This window comes from Aedes aegypti, chromosome 3 (genome assembly GCF_002204515.2).
Source record: "Aedes aegypti strain LVP_AGWG chromosome 3, AaegL5.0 Primary Assembly, whole genome shotgun sequence".
Taxonomy (NCBI): domain Eukaryota; kingdom Metazoa; phylum Arthropoda; class Insecta; order Diptera; family Culicidae; genus Aedes; species Aedes aegypti.
In genome coordinates this window covers 75243578-75265242 of record NC_035109.1, presented here as the reverse complement: position 1 = coordinate 75265242, position 21665 = coordinate 75243578, and the positions used below count along the sequence as shown (strand labels likewise).

At 40.9% G+C, this 21665-nt stretch overlaps 1 protein-coding gene across 5 annotated transcripts in view; it reads left to right on the top strand.

Moving 5' to 3' along the window:
- The window catches only part of LOC5564265, a 203874-nt gene extending 183011 nt beyond the window's left edge, over positions 1–20863 (top strand). For 2 of the 5 annotated variants that reach the window (XM_021852399.1, XM_021852401.1), the window contains 9 exons: positions 12135–12686; positions 12949–13077; positions 13831–14349; positions 14411–14605; positions 14664–18556; positions 18620–18754; positions 18815–19011; positions 19070–19381; positions 19451–20736. In XM_021852399.1, coding sequence (XP_021708091.1) covers positions 12175–12686; positions 12949–13077; positions 13831–14349; positions 14411–14605; positions 14664–18556; positions 18620–18754; positions 18815–19011; positions 19070–19381; positions 19451–19708 — 6150 coding nt within the window. In that variant the 5' untranslated portion in view covers positions 12135–12174 and the 3' untranslated portion in view covers positions 19709–20736. Of the gene's footprint in view, positions 1–11715; positions 11965–12134; positions 12687–12948; positions 13078–13830; positions 14350–14410; positions 14606–14663; positions 18557–18619; positions 18755–18814; positions 19012–19069; positions 19382–19450 lie in introns of those variants that run through there. The other 3 variants (XM_021852400.1, XM_021852402.1, XM_021852404.1) reach the window with 3 other exon arrangements.
- The last annotated feature ends 802 nt before the right edge of the window (positions 20864–21665 follow it).

Below are 21665 nucleotides of genomic sequence, written 5' to 3'. Positions count from 1 at the left end.
GTTTGGCATTAAAGTCAACAGTGACGAAAAATGTTGACTTATTGCGAGTCAATTTTCGCAAGTCAGTTTGGAGCAAATTTACTTGCTGTCCAGAGCATTGAAAAGGCAAATAGGCAGCTATGAAAGTATATTTACCAGACTGTGTTGCAATAGAAACACCTAAAGTTTCAAAAACTTTAGTTTCAAATGACGAAAACAGTTGATGTTTTATACGCCTATGAATGATTGTAGCAACTCCCCCACATGCTCCATCAAGTCGATCATTGCGATAAACAAAAAAGTTAGGATCTTTTTTAAGTTTGGATCGTCCTCTTTACCATTCAAGGAACGAGCATTCCAATTTAAAATATTTAAATTATTTTTTATTGGATTCATTAGAAAAACGTAATTCAATAACAATTTGATTAGTAAATTTTACACCAACTTGGAATGCTCTAGTCATAGTGGTGGCTTTGAACATTGCATCAATCATTAGATTCAATTGTTCAGTTAGAAAATTAAAATCAGAGGCAGACATATCACTTGAAATGGGTACATTATGTGATGATTTTCCATCAGAATTTTCGGTAGACGAAGAGGCGGAGTAGAAGTTTCCTGTGGCGGAAGGGCTTTTTCCATTTGATTTGAAACAATTAGATTGGGTACTCGAAGTATAAAAAGAGGAGGAGTTCAAATTACCTGCTACAATATCGGCAACGTATTTTTCTGGGGTGGATACATTCAAAATTGAAAGATTCGAACGGCTTCCCGACGGATTAAAATTAGTTTGGGAATGAGTATGTTTATTTTCTTACTGATGGGTATGGTTCTTGATCAAGCGATCGTTAACTGAAAAATGAGCATTGTTCGAAACTCTACCAAGGAAATACCGGAATCGACCGTTATCTTAACGGATATTATTGTTCATCTGCCTTGCACGAGCCTTGACGACTTGCCTATGCGAAGGGCAAGCCCAAAATTTTGACTTATGATTGCCCCCGCAATTGGCGCATATGAACTTATCGACATCTTCCTACACTGGACAGACGTCCTTGGCGTGAGAAGAACCTCCGCAAATCATGCATTTAGCATCCATGCGGCAATATCTAGTTCCGTGACCCCACTTTTGGCACCGATGGCACTGAGTGGGGTTTCAAAAATTTCAATCAGGTTTCTGGAACTGTTGCCATGTCACACGGACATCGAACATAAGTTTTGCTTTTTCTAAAGCCCGTACATTATGTAGGTCTTGTTTGTTAAAGTGAACAAAATAATATTCTTGAGAAAGCCCTTTTTGAACAATGTCAGATTGGGTTCTCTTTTTCATAATAATTATTTGGACTGGAGAAAATCCAAGTGAATAATTTAATCCATTTTTGATCTCATCAGGTGACTTATAGTCACTTGAAAGACCTTTCAAGACGACTTTGAACAAACGTTCAGCTTTGTCGTCATAAGTAAAAAATTTGTGCTTCTTCTCTTCAAGATGTTTGAGAAGAAGTTCGCGATTTTTACGAGTTTCCGGCAAAATGTGACAATCTCCTTTCTTTGCGATTTGGAAGGAAACCTTGATTCCCCTAATGGGGTTCAAGATCTCCTGCCTAAATCCCCCAAATTCGGAACAACTGACCACGATTGGCGGCACTCTTTGCTTCCTCACTTGAATCAAAGTTCCTGGGTTAGCAGTTTCAAAGAGCATGGGAATCGAAGCAGTCTCGAATTGATGTTCGGAAAATTTGTCTAGAGCATCGAACTGATCCCATTTCGATGCAGTTATCAACATTAACCATTTCACCCTTGGAAGAAAGCGCGCATTCCGGAGAAACGTTTTTTCTTCTTTTTTTTACGTTTAGTAACAATTTTGAAACTCACTTTTCAGAGATGAACCCTTCCTTTTGTTTGTGGTAGCAATCATATTCAAAAAGAAGAAGAGAACTTCAAAGAGGTTTTTTCCAAGACGCTAGCTTTCGACTCCAATAAAAAATCAAAGGCACAGGTCCAAACAAGGATCGAAAAGGTATCAATAGGTATAAAAAGTAGCACTGAGAAGTACTTTTTTTAGGTCTAGGGTCTCAAAATCTCCGCCGGCAGAAAAAAAAGTGTTCGTCGCACAGCTTAAAAGTTTGATACCTTTGATTTACAATCTGTTTGAAATGCCAAACTTCCGTACACAAAGAAATTCTTCATTCATACATGTCGCCCTCGCAACCGAACCGAACCGTGAACAACCCCACGGAAATCGAATTGCAAAACACTCATTCCTCGTGTCGCGACCGAAAGCGAAGAACGAACCTACTCCAACACGAATCACACAACCAACAGGTTCCTTGCCTCTCCCTCGAGCGACGAATTGAAATCCCTCAAGTCGAGCAGCCGAGAACCTGTCCTTTCAGCAGAAACCGAAAAAAAGCAAGCAAACCACCAGCTTTTCTGCGGATGTGTGTGAGTGCAACATATTATGTTGTTGTTATGATAGCCTCCCTTCGTCCCTTTCGGGCCTCCCGAGAAGGGGAAGCGCGAAGGCCCTTCAACTTGTTGCACAAAAGAAAATTCACGTCTTTTCATCCAGCAATGTCTGGATCGCTTCGTAGGTATGGATGCCACCGCGCACCTCACAGTCATCATCAGTCATCCATTATTGTTGTTATTATCGAAGTTGGTGTGCCCTTTTTCTCCATCCCTGAGGTACCCGGTTGACCTCGCTCGGCGTCGATCGCGACGTCGTCACAGTGGCGAATTTCAGCAAAAAGGTTATTGCTTTTATTTTACAAACTACAGTATTTTTATCTTACTATCAGCAAAATCCGATCAATTTATTATCTAAAGATTCTATTTGGAAAGTACGTCTCAATCCTTTTATTTGATGATAGACAAACAATTTTCAACATGGTATGTCTTTCAACGTATCAAGAAAGGTATCAGAAAAACATACAATAATATATTCGAAAATTATCAACGGGGGGTTTATTGGAATTGGTTTGAAGAAAGTCGCTAAGTCGCTACTGGGAAGCAAATAATCGAGACTTTCAAAATTCATTTGATGAACAATGCTTTTGCCTGCTTTTAACTTTCACTGCAACTTCTAATTTTGAAAACAAAGTTACGACAATTCTATTTTCGTTCAGTTTTATTGATAATTTGTTTTTTCTTGAAGTATTTGCAACCAAAGAAAAATATTATGAATATAAAACTTCAATATCAGTAGATGAAAAAAAAAACGAATTTAGTACTATACCATTTAATTCCACTATAGTTTTTAACTTTTGACAGATACGCGTATTTCAACCTCGACTGTAAGGCCGTCTTCAGTGTCGTGTACTAGACTCGACTTCAGGCCGACACTGAAGACGGCCTTACATTTGAGGTCGAAATACGCGTATCTGTCAAAAGATACAAACTATAGTGGAATTCAATGGTATACCTAGTACTAAACTCGTTTTTTCATCTACTTATTGGTATTCCACTAAACAGCTCGAAGATTTATTATCTTCAATATCAGTTTTTTAGATTTTGTCCAGCTTTCCGTCAATGTGCGTTGTGGTCTCACCGGAGATTATTCTCTCCGGGAGTTCCAATCCACGGTATCCCTCCGAACGCTTCACGCAGAAACTCCCAACAGAAAAACCAGTTCTGAATTGCAGCCACAGCAGTCGTCTGCGGTAATTGCGGCGCGATGTCGTCGTCGCTGCCTGGCAATTTGCTCCGGCTCTAGGTGCCGGTCGCCACACAATAACCGCACCGGTATCCTAGGACCCACCTACCCACCAGTTGTTAGCCTGGCACGGCACTAGTCAGTAAGTCAGTCAGCCAAAGTGCGCCGACCGACTGCAGGCAAGCAGGCATGAAGCAGAGTGTGCGAATGCAGACGATGGTTAGTAGAGTGGTACTTTATCCACTGCAAGCACGCTTTTATGGTGGTGCACAAACACCAACTGCATTCGTTCACAGACATTCCGGCAAATCTGTGATTGGTTGGTTGGTATTTGACTGTGCCGCGCCGTCGAAAGGTAAATGTGCGCAGTTCAAACGATCACTATGGTGAATTTTTCGAATGGTATGCTGTTTTGGTGAATGGTATGAGTATAACAGTGATTGTCCAGGTTTCTTGGAAAAGTGTTGTGTTCTACTGTAATACATTTTTATACGGATACATACAAATACCAGATTTGCAAAATCAATGATTATGCATGGTGCGAAAAATTCACACTCTTCAAAAACGCTTGTAGAACGTCGCAGTTAGATCAAATCGTTTCGGTGTCGTCAGCGCGATCGTTCCTTGGACAATCAGCAATAATCACGCAGAAGGCACTAGAATGATTTAAAATCACTGCTACGATCTATAAGCACTTTGGAGGTTTTAAAGATCATCGTCGCGATGAATAATCGCGTAACGCACAGTATATAGATTAACATGTGAAAAGGTCGGAACAACCTTTGCATACTAAAGAAATTCTTCAATTATTTTCAAAAACTTTCATCACTAGCAGGCTAAATTTGCACCCATCTACCAGTTTTACAATGTGCTTAGGGTGGATTGGAAAAGTTTTGTTTTACATAGCTCATTTTGACCTCTTCACATGTTGGTCTAGAATTGTTTTCTAAAATCAAATAGGAGAAGATAAATGAGGGGGTAAGAAGCAAAGGGGTGTTAGTGACTAAAAACAGTTTTGAGAATATCAATTGTAAGCAACTTACAGTAATTTTTCATTCCATAAAAATTGTGTGGAAGTTAAAAAACAAGCAAATGTTTAACAAATTATGGTATTTTTTCTATAAGACGAAAAAATCGCCTAAAATATCATTAGAAAGCTCAGAAAGAGTAGAATGTTTCAGTATACTCAACTCAAAACCGACCAAATTGAAATTACATCCATTTGCGTTTAGGCCCCTCAAATAACTGTTATAAGAAATATATATTTTTAAAAATGATTAAAATAATATCAAATTTATTATACGAATATTGAACTATTAAGATTATCAGAGAAACTAAGACTGTTGTGTGGAAACTATGTGATAACGTCTGTCTGATGTGTACATTTTAATCTTTTGGCGGTTCTTAATGGAATTGTTAACAGTTTTTTCTTAGAATCATGAATTATTTTTAAAATTCTCGCTAGATTTTTGGTCATATTCTTACATTTTTTTTACAATATATCGACATACTTCACAAATTTCTAGAGAGATGCTTAGATATTCCCTACTCTATAACAAAGTTTCGTAAATTCGGGGTCTTCTGGGCCAACAATCGATATTGTGCATGCTCAATTTTCTCAAATTTAACGACACACTGAGATGCTTAATGTTATGTTCGAAGCTTCTTAATGCATAATATAGGGTTTAATAACTTCATTTCCATTATCCACTCTGCAATTTTCACCGCATTGACGAAGACGTACCGAGTGAAATCTGATTGGCGATCGATTGAGCCTCGTCATATTACGATTCATCAATTTTCATGCGAAAAACTCTGTGTGATGTACTTTACCGGGTACTTGTTTACGCTATGTACAACTTCTGAGAGTCACGAAATTTTAAGAAATTCTCTCAATGACCGCACTTGTGCGCATCAGTATGTGTGTGTCTTTCGGTGTACAAAACGGTTCCTCTCATTGTGGCGTGACAGATTTTTTTCGCTGTCCATGAACAACTGTTATGATTGGTTCAGTCAAATTGAATTCTAGAAAAGCATTTCATTATAACATTGAAATGTTGTATTCTGACTTCTTCTTATATAACTGAACCGTTTATTGTAATACGAATCAAAACTGATTAGGACTAAAATAAAAATAAGTATGATGAATACAGGCAACGTAGAGTAATAATTAAATTGTATTAGTTCCAATAACCGATCAAGATTAATAAAAAAAACTTCTTGCACAATGAGAAAGCCGTCTTGGGGACATAATTTTTGACATCAGTTTATTCATTTACCATTCACAGTAATACTGGGAAAAATTCAGATCTCACTGATCAAAGCTTAAATTAGAACTAGAAATTAGCACATCACCATGCTTTACAAAGAGTAAAGGTAAGATTATAGGGTGATGTGCTAGTATCCATCGTGATAAGCTTTGATCAGTGATAACCTGCAATTTTCCCAGTATTGCAGTGAATAATGCTGATACAAACCGATGCCAAAAAATTCTTTCCCAAAACGGCTTTCATATTGTACAATAAGATTTTGATAAATCTTGATCGTCATTTTGAAATAATGCAATGAAATTGCATCTGGCCGTATTCTCAATTCGTCGTATCGTTTTCATTTCTGTCGCAATCTGTTTTCAGATTCGTCTCACAACTTGTGTCACAACGGCTCATTGTGATATAGTGAGTGGTCAAAATACAACATATCAACGCTATAATAAAATGTTTTACTAGAATATTTAGATCAACGGGCTTCTCCATCCATTCCTTCAGCATGATGACATATTTTAATTTCCTTTAAAATTCATTGTTCGCCATCAAAATTCAGCTAAAACGTATGAACACAAATCTTTTTGACCGAACAATTATGATATTTGCTCACAGTGCAGCGAAAATTACAAATGAACCGTTTTTTACGCCGAGCATCGCGCACACAATGATGCGCACAAGCTATATTTTCTCAGTACGATGGATTGAGCTTTGTTTACATTTTCAATTTTTCGCGGTCGTTGAGGAGATTTCATGAAATATCGTGAATTATTGAACTGTTATTGGACGTGTGATTGGAATGAAATCTTTCAGTAAAGAAGTACGAATGTTTTCCATAGTGAAAATAAGTGCCCGGCAAAGTAAGTCTCATAGGGGGGCGAGAAGAAACTTGTATCATAATATGATGTGACTGGTGTCGATCGCTAAGCATTTCCCTCAAATCGTGTTTGTCCATGTGATTTCGATGAAAAAGTAAAAAGTGGATAGTTGAACTGAAGATATTTATCGAAATACAGTAATTGTATTGCATTTTTGGTGTAAAGCGTACAAACCATTACAGCTTTCACAAAATTACACTTGGAATATGAATATTTGTTGCTGGTAAGTTGGAATATACGCCGTAGTGGAACATGACGAATAATAGCGCTTACGACGAAGTAGAATGTAACCCTACACATGATTTGTTGTTCGAGGAGATTCTGAGTTTACGCGAATAATATAATCGTTCTAACACTATACTGAATAGGGCTTTTCGCTTATTTACTACCCGAGGAGGAAAGAATAACTCGCAATAACTTATGCATACCATATTTTGGTATCATACCATAATTAGGTATTGTTCAGTTGTCAATACCTCATTTTGGTATTATAATGGTATTTGAAAAAATGTTTAAAACAATTAATAATACTTCATTTTGGTATTCGATAGGTATTGAGGACTGCTGGAGGTATTTAACTATTATTGAAAAAAAATCACTTTCATATGAAAATCCATCACGTATTATTTAGGTATTACAATACCTGATCTAATTATCAGCTTGGTATTTGTAGAATATGCAGAAGGTATTATTTGAGGTATTTTACTTCTTATGCAGGGCTCATTCATACCTCATTCAGGTTGTAAGTATTGGAAATTACCTGGTATGGAATACCTCAATTTGGTATTCAATAGTTATTTTCTTCTGCTCGGGTAGCGCTGCCTTTCCTGTACGTTAAGAAGTAGTGCGCAGTATGGCACATCAGAGGATGTACAGGATGACCGTAAGGACGTGGCCGGCGCCGTTATTGACTTTATAAATTTTGGGGTTCTCCAAAGTGTACATTGAAGATGGAAAACTACTTCCAAGCTACATCTATTAATTCCTTGTTGGTTCGATTATTTTGGTTAAACACGGAGTACCAACTACGATACGGTCATCAATGCTTATGCTTATGCTCCAAAATACTCATGGGAGAATAACATAACATCATGTGATAGTTGTTTTTTGGCCTTTATTACTGTAATTTTATATATAACTGTATTATTCGATCCAATAAGTAACATATCATGCTTACACGTGTTGTTCTTATACTACATCATTAGGTTCATATAATTGCAGTTCTGTTCATTAGAAGAGTATCCTAGTCTAGGGCTCAGTTTTATACAGATAATTTGACAAGTCCAGTATTTCAAACCCTCCAAGTTTGTCAAATGAAATGGTTCAAAGTAGATCTCTGTACAGGCCTGCAAATAACTTTTTAGTGACTTGATCAGTTTTTTCGACTTAGTCACTAAAAAGTCACTATTTGCAATAAAAAGTCACTTACGTCGCTTTTTCATGAAAATGACCACTAAAGTCACTAATTTCGATGAATCATAGATAATCTGGATCAGCTTTGAAACAATTGATAATTCAGAGGTGAGCCTTTTTGAGACGCCATGAACATCAACATCAGAGTCGGCATGCTACAGTCTTCCGCGAGCTAGGGAACTACCGATATCACCTCTGCTTCTCCTACGGTTGCCGTAGGAAGAACTGTCAAAAATACACCATTAACTACCATCATGTTTACGCATAAACGTGATTTAGTTCACGGTTCACGAGTTCACGTCTGCTGTTCACGAATACGAGAACGGATTTTATCCTGTGTTTTCATGGCTTCATTATAAACAATCGTATGTCGACATCTGCAGTAAATAATTATTTAAAAATTATTGTTAATTAAAAAAAAATATATTTATACTGTTTTAAATCAATTCATGAATGATGATAAATTTGAAACCTGCCAATATTCAACATATTTTTTTTTCTTTCGATAATAGACGGTGTGTTTGACGTACACTTCCAAAATTAAAATTTGTAATGTATCGTTCAAAAAATTTGCCACACATATTTTTTTTTTAAATGTGCTGTTCATTCGAGTTATGCTGTGGGAACATTTTTTTTTGCGTTAGAGTCTAAAACATTTTAAACGAAAAATTATCTGCTCTCGTATATAGGCTATTTTTGCATTATGCTGTGATAATAGGTATTTGGAGTTGAGCTTTAAATATTTTGCAAATAAATTTTCCCTTCTTTTATAAAGTAAGTGTGTTACGTCCAATCTGGGACAGGGTTGCGAAATATTCTAAGAGCGAAATATTCTAAGAGCGAAATATTCTAAGAGCGAAATATTCTAATGCGAACTTTCTTTTAGTTTTAGTATTTTCAAATATGTATATCGCAACAAGCTGTACTGAGATGTATGAAAAATTATCATCCCGAAAAGATCTTCAGCCAGACCCGTTACGAGTTTTATTTAGTTATGCTCTCTAATGTCACAACAATTTTTGACATTCATAGCTTGGAAAATCTCTGAACAAACACCATGCTTATTGAAAACCTACTATTTTTTTGCTGGGGGCTCGGTGGTGTTGATCTCGGTAAAATATTAAAAAATGCCGATATTCATTCTAAGTCATACATTATGAAAAACGACTATTATGCCAAATGACCATTATGCCAAACGGCCATTATGCCAAACAACCATTATGCCAAACGACTTTATGCCAAACGGCTTTATGCCAAACGTCCTTATGCCAAACGTTTTTATGCCAAACGGGGTACAATCTAAACTATGTTATTATGTGGCCTATGAAATAATAACAAGTATCTTTTTGGCCTGATTTTATGGAAGAAACTTATCCAATAATTCGAACCTCCGAAAAACTTTCGAACATGCATCTCGATGATAGGTCATTTGGCATAAAGTTGTTAAGCATAATAGTCATTTGACATAGTGAGTCGGAAACTAAGAATTTCTCATTCGTTCTTACGATACTTTTGAATCCCTCTGACGACATCGAGCATATTTTGGAATAAATTGGTACAACACAAAACGATACTTCATTCAAAAATTTATGCTCTTAAAGGGATGAAACGACTCATTGATTACCAACATTATTTTCCAGAGATTGCCCTTCTTGCGCTATAGAAAACAATATTGGCACTGAAGCTTTTGGTATACTTATCACAAATTGCCCCAAATATTGGATATTCTTTTGAGATATTATGTAACCAGGGAAGAAAACAGTTATGCTTGAAGCTAGTATTGAACTTGCTACTAAAACACTAGTGACAATCGAAAAAATTAATCTGTCCAAGCTATTAGCAAATAGAAAAGTCAATAAAAGCGAATCATTTGCTGCAGTTAATTCGACGATACAAAACACAAGTCTTACTATTCTTTATGTTCCAATTATTTCTGGCGTTTTTTTTATAAATGTTGCCTTATTTCGACATGGACTGTTCTTTAGAGTTATATTATTATAAGAAAATTTTTTGGAGATCTTTATGCAATACATTTACATAATTTGCTGTTTGATTATTTTTTTCAAGTCTTGCTTATAGAATAATCATTGCTTTTAACTAAATTTTATTACCTCATTAGCACTTGTTTCGAGATTTACTCGAAAAATTATTATTGAATTATAGATTTTGTCTTCGTTTAAACTTAGGTGGTTATTTTGATTTACTCTTCCAAAATTGTAATTAATATTGGAAATATTATTGTTTGATGTGTTGTTCGTTTAAGTTATGCTATGTGAAGAATTTTTGGTGTTTAAGCTGATTTCATGTGAAGACTATTTTTGGATAATGCTGTAAAAATAAAGCCCTTTTAGCAAATCAAAGCATTCAATATTTTTAATAGTCACTTAAAACTTATTTATTGATATTTCCATCATACAACAAGGGGCCCAGATAGCCGTAGCGGTAAGCGCGCAGCTATTCAGCAAGACCAAGCTGAGGGTCGTGGGTTCGAATCCCACCGGTCGAGGATCTTTTCGGGTTAGAAATTTTCTCGACTTCCCAGGGCATAGAGTATTTTCGTACCTGCCACACGATATACACATGCAAAAATGGTCATTGGCATAGAAAGCTCTCAGTTAATAACTGTGGAAGTGCTCATAAGAACACTAATCTGAGAAGCAAGCTTTGTCCCAGTGGGGACGTAACGCCAGAAAGAATGAATCATACAACAGTTCTTGAAAATCTCTGTAGATAGTTTAATCAAAAACTCATGCTTATTATAAATCACTGATTATGCCAAATGTCAGTCGATTAACAGGAAGCTATCTATAATAGCTTTCTTTCAATTAATAGAAAAAGGTTAAAAGTTCCAAAAGTAGTTTTTAAAATAAAAAGAAACATAGAAAAGTACATTATATTGCGCAAGTATTGAAAAAAAACCTTACAGGTGTATTCGATTCCCGACGGTTGAAAATTTTCTTGACATTATCTTCGTGAAACACGATATACAAATTCAAAAACGATCAATTGACAAACACCTCCTTCAGTCAATAAATATTGGAGTTAAATCTAAAACTTTTATAAAGAAAAAATAAGCCATCGATAAATTATAAAATTTTCCCTAATTATATTTTCACAATAAAAATCCACAGAAAATCGAACCCAGCCAATCGATTGAACCCTGCTACTTGAATAGCTCATCCCTTTTGCCATTCTTTTCCCAGCAGTCCATTCTTTTGCACCTTCTCCGCGCTATTGGTCTCTCTGTGAACTCACCTCACCAAAGCCACCTCGCCTAAGCCTTGTTGATGTATGGAACGGCCGACCAAAGCCATCGCGTCTTTGTCGTCGTTCAAATTACTCTCCCGAATAAGCCACCCTCGGGCTAAATACCGACGACGAGATAGGCTCTAGGTAGCCAACGAAACAGAGCGCGATCAGGCAAAGGAGTGTACTGCAAGTGGAAAAAGAGGGACAGAAAGTAAAGGTGTACAACTTTTCGCAAGTCTTTCCCATTCCTTTCCGGGCGGGCGGGCGCAGATCAGTTCAGGGCGCGCACCGAAGAACATATTAGTCATCCTCGTCGATCGTTTCGGAGTCGATGTTGTGGGATCGGTTTTTTTAATAAACGTGGAATTTTTGAATCTGGAACAGTGATTGAGTGACGTCACTTGGTCGATCGTGCATTTGATCGGCGATTTGTGGGTTATACTGTCGTTACCTAACATGTGCGGTTGAGTGACTTGAAGAAGCGGTTCGGTTGGAACGGATATGCACAGAAGGAAGGCGATCTTCTAATAAGGTATCTCAGTGCGGGCTATTGTGTTACCACTTCCTTGTAGACACACCGTAAAACCAGTATCGGTTTGATTGACGGTCTTGGGTCGGGTGATTCATATTCATAAGAGTGCATTCTGGGTATGCAAATGTTATTAACCGCCGTTTCTGTTTTGTTCTCCGTCTCCCACGCAGATTCAAAGTGTTGGTCGCCGAGTAGTGTTTGAAGTTCGTCATGGACGAGTCTACGTCGTCCAGTAATGACCATTCGGCAGGAGGGGATGGTTACGCGTACAAAAATGAGATATCGCTTTCGATTGGTGAAGAAGATCACAATTCTGGAACGAACAGTACGGCGATCCCGACGCCATCGCCACGACACGTTGAAGTGCCAGTACCTATGGACGATAGCGAATACGCTTCGCTGAAGGATAGCAAACAGAACGGTAACGGTATGAGTGGACTGGATAATCCAGCATTTGAGCCAGAAAAGGAGAAACGACCACTTAGTTCATTTGGGCATTCAGGGGAGAAGTCACTAGGAGCTACCTCGGTCAACGGCAAAGCTAATGGAGAGAAGCCGTTGGCAGAAGCAGTTAACTTGGAGCTGTTGAACATGTCCAAGCCAGCGAATGGTCATCAAAATGGATCTAGTGCACTTCCAGTCAAGAAGGATACCGAGGTGGACATTGGAGATCCATACGATGAGTATTTCGTACCGGTTAATGAACATCGGAAGTTTATGAGGTAAGTCATTGCATGGTTTTCAGTAACTTAAGGTCAATTTCCTCCAGGGTTCCTGTTCGAAATTAATTGCCTTCAGTTCGAATTCGTCCCTAATCTGTTTGTCTATGTCGACACACTGCAATCCAATCATTCCACGGTCATCAACACTACCACTGCCACTACCACTACTACCATTATAACTACCGCAAACATCGCCCGTCACTTCAACTGTGGTTTCCGCCGAGTATCTTAATATCTCTTACATGTATCGTAAACAATCTAGCGTATCGTTCCAAAAACCGCGTCGGCACGCGTACAGCCATCATGATCGGGGTGTAGACTACACCGGTCACTCCGTCAATGAACCGGTACACGGAACCGTGGACTATAAACAATGGACCAAGATCACGAGGTACCCCCCTGTTCCTTTTTCTCACTGTCTCAGAACCAGAGAACGACATTCATTAACCACCATCAAATGTGTAACGCAAAAATATCTATCAAAAATATACTCCATATATCCACCTAATATTGGACGTACCAAAAGGGCCAAGCAAACTGTGGCTAACACTTGCTGTTACTTTGTTGGGGCACTAATCTTTGTCATCACGAGGAATCTTCGCTTTGCTGAAGGCGAATGGACATTCCGTCTCTAATCCTTATGCATCACCAAGGGGGACATCTATAAATGTAACGTCAATGTCGGGGTGTACCTCGTCAACAAACTCCACCAACTCGTGCGCACTAACTCATTTGATAGATAGCTTTCCCGTGTCAGGTAACGTTGACCTTATAATCTTTGGACAGCTTGGTTTTTAAGTGCATCAATAACGCTTCTTCGGCTCGCAGGGATCCGCAAGTACCGCATGTATGCACTTCCACATACGTATTATTGAATTTATTGGCGACCCATTAACCCCCGTAGACTGTTTCGATTGCTGATACTTTAGATACGGAAGCTTTTTGGGACCTAACTCTCTTAGAACTCGTCAATAAAACTCAATCAAAAATTCCATGAGGTACCCAAAAAGGTCCGTGTTGTGTACATACCCATTTATCTCTGATCGCGTAATAGCCAGTGTCTGTAAATATCATTTGTAAAACAATCCAAACCATCAGAACTTGCACAGTCAACCCACGCTAATCAAACCCCTTGCGATTCTAGAGGCGAGAAGCTATACGTCACCAAGGACAAGCGAGAGAAGAAAAAGAAGAACTGGCTCTGCTGGGTGCTGGGCCTGGCCGTTTTACTAGCAGTGATCATCATAGCCATCCTGGCCGGCTCAGGTAAAATCTTCAACGAGAATCCTACCCCAGTGGAATCGCGACAGTTCGCTAAAGATAACCAGATAGCCACGGCTGGAGTCTTCGGGTCGGGATCTAAGGACAACTCCATACCGCGACCACAGAACAAGACAACTTCGACGGAGTATCCTTCTACGATGTCCCCTCCGGGCTCCACGGTTCCACCGGTTCCGCCAACTACCGAGGAGAACATCGTTTACGTGCCGAACACTTTGGAAGGACAGATTACGCTTACGAACTTGGAATTCCTGGACGACTATCGGGATCCGAATAGTTCAGCGTACAAAGTGTTGGCAGCCGAACTGGAAGAGGAAATTCGAGACAGCTTGGATGTTCCTGGATCACGCGATGAGATCTTTGTGAAGATCATGAGTTTGAAGTGAGATAATTGTTTGCGTTTGGATGAATAGACTTGTTAACGTATCATTGTTACATTTCAGACCTGGATCTGTAGTTGTGGATTATCGCGTGAGCTGGGCTAATTCAAGCTCATTGAACGTCGAAAGCATGAAGGATCGGCTGACGAATTATTTGGACGACAACCAAAATTATCTGGCGACCTACATCGTTCCGGTGAACACCATTCGAGTAGCAAGACTTCCCGACCTCTGCTACACCGGCCCAGCTGAGATGGGGTATGTGGTAACTGTAGTTCTTTGAAATACTGAGTACTAATTTCTCCTATGATTCTAGATGTGAACATGCCTGTGAATTCAATGCCCGTATCGGTGATTTTGTTTGCGTTTGCCCTACGGGAATGCTGCTGAACAATGATGATGGTAAATCGTGTTACAGACCGGTCCCAGCGCCACAACCTGAACCAACCGCTGAACCTGAACCAGCGAGCGAACCTGAAGCAGCGAGTGAACCGGAGCCAGCCAGCGAACCTGCGTCAGAGCCAGAGCCCGCAGGAGAGCCTGAACCTGCAGGAGAGCCAGAACCGGCAGGAGAACCATCAAGTGAGCCTGAACCTTCCAGCTCACTCGAACCTGCTAGTGAACCTGAACCTTCAAGTTCTGCAGAGCCGGAACCATCCAGTGAGCCAGAACCCGCTAGTGAACCAGAGCCAGCTGGTGAACCCGAACCAACTAGCAAACCTGAGCCTACTAGTGAACCGGAACCAGCTAGTGAGCCAGAACCTGCAAGCGAACCTGCTAGCGAGCCCGAGCCTGCCAGTGAACCGGAGCCTGCTAGCGAACCGGAACCAACTGGTGAACCCGAGCCTTCCAGTGCTTTCCAATCGGAATCTACAAAAGAACATACAACTACAGCGCTTCCCTCTGGCAAACTAATTCATGAACCAACTCCTTCAAGCGAACCTGAACCATCGAGCGAGCCTGAGCCCACTAGTGAACCCGAGCCTGCTAGTGAGCCGGAACCAACAAGCGAACCTGAGCCAGCCAGTGAACCTGAGCCAGCTAGCGAGCCTGAAGCTACCTCAACAGAACATTCTTCTTCTGATCATTCTGGTAAGCTTCAACTCGCTGCCGCTGCCTCAACAACTCAAAAGACCATACCGGAGCCGACTAGTGAACCGGAACCAAGAAGTGAACCCGAACCCACTAGTGAACCGGAACCAAGCAGTGAGCCCGAGCCTACTAGCGAACCGGAGCCATCCAGCGAACCTGAGCCATCCAGTGAATCCAATCCAAAGAGCGAAGTAGAAGAAATTAAGGCCACTACTCTGACCCCAGGCAGCACCGCTGAACCCTCTGCAGAACCTGAACCGTCGAGCGACTCTGAACACCACTCGTCAACCGTATCGAGCTTAGGCAAGCTACAATCATCCACTGAACACTCCACCCATCCAACCGAAGAGCACACCATGCCGGATTTCATGATCGCTGACTTGGACTCCACCAAACATTCAACCAGTACTGAAACGATCTCCTCAACTTCCCCACACTCCACCGCAGGAGAAACACCGGCTCCGGTGACAGAAACCATCGATGATGACGTCCCTCAACCAACCGTCGGTGCCTACCTAGTTGCCGCCAAAACTACTCCCGCAACGGAACCGATGAACGTGTTCGACGCTCGTTCACTGGAACACAACGCATCGACCACGACTGCCGAAAACTCCGTTTACGCCACATCCAGCCCGATTTCCCTCGAACAATGGCGTACATCAACGAGCTTTTCCACTACAACTGAAGCGCTTAAGGAGCACGATGAAGATATGTCACCTTTCCTGCCGAACATCGAATCATCCAGTGCAAAGACCCGTGGTTCGTACGCTGTGACGGAAACAATCCTGGAAACCGAAACAACACCGACACTGCTGACTCATGCCGATCAGTCTCCGTTCCTACCGGAAATCGATCAGAACGCTAGCTTAGTGAAGCTTCTACACGAGGGTTTGGATCGACAGGTTGATGGCTTTGATAACGACTCGCAGCAGCAGTATCTGGAAGTGTTGCCGTTGTCAAAGGAGAGCGACCGTAATGAATACAAAAAGCAGTTGGATACTGTAACGAAGACTGTATTTGTAGCGACGACTATTCGCACATACGGTCCAACAACGGATTCACTGGAAGATTTGATTACGGCAGCTAGTTCAAGAAACATCGTTGAACAGACAACTAATGGTGGCGCTGAGGAAGACATGATGACGACGAGCACCGAGAAAGACGTGGAAGAGACCACACTGGGAAAAATTGGCGCTTTTGGAACTACAACCGAGAGGGAAAGTGCTCGGCTCACGGAAACTACGGAACAGGTAGAAGAGAGACCGACGACCACTATGGAGAACGAAACAAGAAACTCATCGCCAAAAGCCGAGGTAGAAGATATCAGCACGACTGAAAAAGAAGCAGATAAAGCGACAACTGTGATGATGGATGAGTCGAAAGATGATTCCCCGAAAGGTGATGTAGAATTAGTGGCGACTAATGATACTGCGGAAAAGTTGACAGTAACGGAAGCTGAGCAACCGACTACAGAAAAGCAAGCAATGGAAGCCACTGTAGGCGACGAAAAGCTAGAACTAGTAGAAGAACGTGTGACAGCATCCAATGATGAATCCGATGAGGTGACCGAACGTTCAAAAGAAGACACGACAGAAAAGCAAGAAAAAGCTCCAGCGGAATCTACAAGCCTAAAAGACGTCGAGGAAACGACTGTGCACACCGTGATGAATGCTTCCTCTACAACTACAGAACCTAGTTCAAACGCGAAACTGATGGAGGAATCTACCATGGAAGTGAAGGAACCTCCAACAACGACCACGTCGACGAGCACATCCACACCAACCACTACGGAAGTAGAAACAACCCCAGCAGCTACAACCAGTACAGAAGCAGCAACCACGTCAGAAGCAGCTTCCACGACAATTGCAGCCACGTCCACCACTGAAACCATTACCAGTACAACTGCTCAATCAAGCACCGATAAAAGCAAAGCGGATTTCTTGGAACGGACACTACTAGATTTGGAACAGGACAACGACATTTCCGAGAATGATTTGAAGGTTCTTCCCTTGGATAGAAAAGCGGACAAACTAGAAGAATCGCCACCACCTCCGGATCCGTTAGGCTCCACTCAGAAAACAACCGTCGACCAGGAGTCCACCTTTGAAACGACTACCGGTCATTTTTTAGGAGAAACGACGTTTCATTTGATTAGATCAGAACGATCGAATGAAACGTCGGTAATTAAGACGAGAAATTCTGACGATGACGACTTCAGCGAATTGGTGGCTAGCGCCAGCGGAATGTTTACGAAGTGTGCGGTAGGACAGTTTGAGTGTGTGAACGGTACGTCGATCAAGGACGGCAGCTCGTGTATTCAGAAATCGGAACGGTGCGACTCGGTGTCACACTGTTCGGACAATTCCGATGAACAAGACTGCGAGCGATTGGGATGTCCGGGACATTTCCAGTGTAACGATGGTTTCTGCTTAGCTAGGCAGCATGTGTGCGATGGAATTACGCACTGCAATGATGGTAGCGATGAGGTTGAGTGTGATCAGTGGCAATGTAACTTTGATGAAATATCTTGTGATCCGAGTGGACGCAAAGGGCCATGTCTGCCTGCGCAGTGGAAATGCGATGGACTGGAACAATGTGCAAATGGGTTCGATGAGAGCGACTGCCCGGATACGTGTACAAACGATCAGTACTTCTGCAATGGACAGCGTAAGTGTATTCCGGAGTCGTGGCGATGTGACGGTAAGTCAGATTGCACCAACGACGAAGACGAACGACTATGCGACTGTCCCGTGGATAACTTCCGGTGTAACACCGGTGGATGCGTCCCAAGTGCCTATGTATGTGACGGGCAACCACAGTGTCCGGATCTGTCGGATGAGTGGGGATGTTTCACGTTGGAAGAAAGCGAGCTGAAAGTTCGCGTGGGATCGGAGAAACTGAATCCAGTTTGCGCAGACAGCTGGACCAAGGAGTTATCGGATGCCGTTTGTGCGGAGTTGGGCTATTTGCAAGCTAAGTCATTTTCGATCTCGAACGTAACGGGTGGCGATGCGTTCTACCGATTTGTGGGTGTTAACAGTACCAATCTGCTGGGAAGCTTGGCATTGATCACCAGTTGTTCCGACGGCTTGGTGAACATCGATTGCGAACTGTATCGTAAGTGTTGAAGTATACTGTGCTAGAGTGTTGTGTTAATGTTTTACCGATTGGTTTTCGTAGGTTGCGGTAGTGATAGAATTACGCCTACCTCGGAACAACGGATCGCTGGTGGACTTCACACGGACTCAAACCAGCTTCCTAGTCTAGCCTTAGTCTACAGCAATAACGCAGCCATCAAGTGTACTGCTAATATAAGTAAGGATATTTGAGATTGCTTAAAGCTCTTCAGTATCAATGATAACTTTTACATTTCAGTATCTCCTCGATGGGCACTTGCAAGTTACTCCTGTATTATGGGTAAAACTGAATTCATCGACAACCGAAATATTGCGGAACTGAATTGGATGCTGTTCGCGGGAACCTCTCAGTTCAACTACAGCATGATCAAAGGAAGCAGTGGCAACAGTTCATACCAGATTGTTGAAATCCAGAGGATCGTACCTTATCCTCAGGTAGGTGTGCCTACAATTACAATACTTCGAAGAAATTTTAACTCCCCACGTCCAACAGGCCAAATACAAACAATTCCTCTACTCCGGAGATGTCGTACTTCTGCAGCTGGCTAAGCCGCTGCAGTTGAACGAACAGGTGGGTAGTGCCTGTCTGGCACAGGACGCTGAAATCGACTCGGATCAGCTGTGCCTGACCGCTGGTTGGGGTGCGGATCCGTCGGCCATAACCAGTACCGAACAGTACCTCAAGTATCTACCAGTGCCAACAATACCGGCGGACAAATGCAACTCCAGTGTGCACTACAACGGTTCCCTTACGGACGATGCCATCTGTGCGGGCTACCTCAGCAGTAGCAAAGCGACTTGCTATGTGAGTTTCCAAGAAATTCAACAGTGTTCACGTTAACCATGATGATCAATCTATTCATTTTATTTGCAGAACGACGAAGGAGCTCCATTGATGTGCCACGCCGAAAGCACCGGTCAGTGGCTACTGGAGGGCATTCTCAGTTACCATGGGAACTGTGGCAAACGGCCACATCCAGCTATCTACAACTCGATTACCTCAGGAATCTCGAGCTGGATTCGCAACACAGTTGGCAATGATCTGATGTTCATGAGCAGAAGAAGCGGTCTCGGCAGTGGTAGCCGAATCAACGGTACTGAGCCAAGCAGCACACAGCCAACTACTCGGTAGGCGTTCCGAGTTTGACAGTTACACTTGGCTGCGTGCGTGCTTGATTGAATGTAAATATTGCGTGTAATATAGTTCGAACCGAATGAGAATGATAGTTTATGTGGCAGAATCATCGCCGAATGACGGGATGAGTTTTGAAAAATAATGTATTTATAGATAGAGTGTAGTATGTAGAACACTGAGAGATAGAAGAGAAATTCTGCTATTTCCTCTCCGTTATCAATTAATAAGAAAACCCGTCTGATGAAGAAGAAAATAACCTAGTCACAAAAGCCGATTGTTTTGTGCCAATACCTTAAAATGGAAGTGAGTAATCTCTGCTTTTCATGAAATGAAAACCGCAATCAGAGCTAAGAAAAGTCCCGCAGTACACGGTTTCTCCGTTATATGAATAATAACAAACGATGATTTTTCAAAATTCTTAATTGTTACCATTAGCTATTGGACCCGATTATGTCTAATGTTTCCAAATCGATCTATTCAGATGTTGGATCATAAATAAAAATTTGGAATAAAGAACTTTTCTCATTTGCTAAGAGTTGATTACAAAATGAGAAGGATCGTTACGGATACATGAGATGGATACCTAAAACGTTAATCTTATTTTGCGGGACAAAACCTTTGTAATCCCAATTGATGAAACCTGTCCAATTAGACACTAAAGTCTCATGTTTGTGTTGTATTTTCTATATGTTGCTTGGTTTGCGTGTAAATATGATCTTTATGCTAAAAACGATAAACCTAAATGGATTGCTAATGAAGGTAGCTGTCAGGAAAAAAATACAATTCGCAATATATGTAAAGCATAATCAAAAGGAGCGCAGAATCCGAATGTAATTAGTTTTTAACGTGAACAAGTGTATGTAGATTTTTTTTAATTGCAACTCGCTACCCCCTAGGAAAGTAGAAACATTTTCTAATTGAACCATTTAATCCGTCTCTTATCATACCAATTATCAGCACTCTGTAATATTTGCCACCCGATAAATGTACTGTTTTGTGTTTTCTTTCTCTTGTATACGATCAATACTCAATTACATGTCAGTAAAACGAAAGCTGTGCTGAAGTTGAACAGTCATGGTAAAACGAGAGCCTGACATCTAGTTTTGGTTTATCAGTGATTGAGGATCAGTAAAAAGCAGATCGATATTTTAATACTTTGTTGGTTTTCACTTGAATTTTTCTTCGAAATCCTTACAGTCTTCCTGTGAGCAGAGTTGAGAAGTATACACTAATGCTACCGTATAAGGTCATTCAAACATGACATCCATCATCGGAGGAGGGAGGGGACTGGTTCTATGAAAGTGTGACAGTACATGTATTGGAAAACGCAAGACAGAGAGGGGAGGGGGTCCAGAAGTCTCGAAAAACGATGGACGTCATATTGGAATCTTGCCTAAGCCATCATTTTTTCAATCTTTGTTTTCGTGTTGCAAAACTCAAAACTAGTTTAACACTCGTACTTTTTAGTTTCAAGTAACGAAGATGAGTTGGTTCCTTACAAAACTTGAAGATGAAAATGACACTGTCATTTTGTATGCATTTCATCATAGATTTATTTGAAAACTTTTCAGAATTCATTATGCTTAACCCGTGGCACATCATGTGTTGTGGATATAACGGAAAAGATTCAAAAGAGTTTTTGGCGGAACCTGTTTCTTGTGCTCTGGAGTGGCCAGATATGTGGGTAGCGAGTTCATTCTTCATTTATTGACATATTTTTTCCTTGGTATAAAAATGTCGCAAAGATGCCCTCCGAATACCTGTGCGATGTGCTCAGTTGTAGCAAAATATGTTTACATTGGGCCTATTCTTAATTTATGGACATGTTGTGTGGAATTCACAAAGATTGAGACGTCACACAGCTTATTTTGGAAGATTTGTCTAATAGATGAATATAGATGAGGATCAGTTGATATTAAGGGGTCTCTTTTCGAGCAGATTTATGTGACTCGTC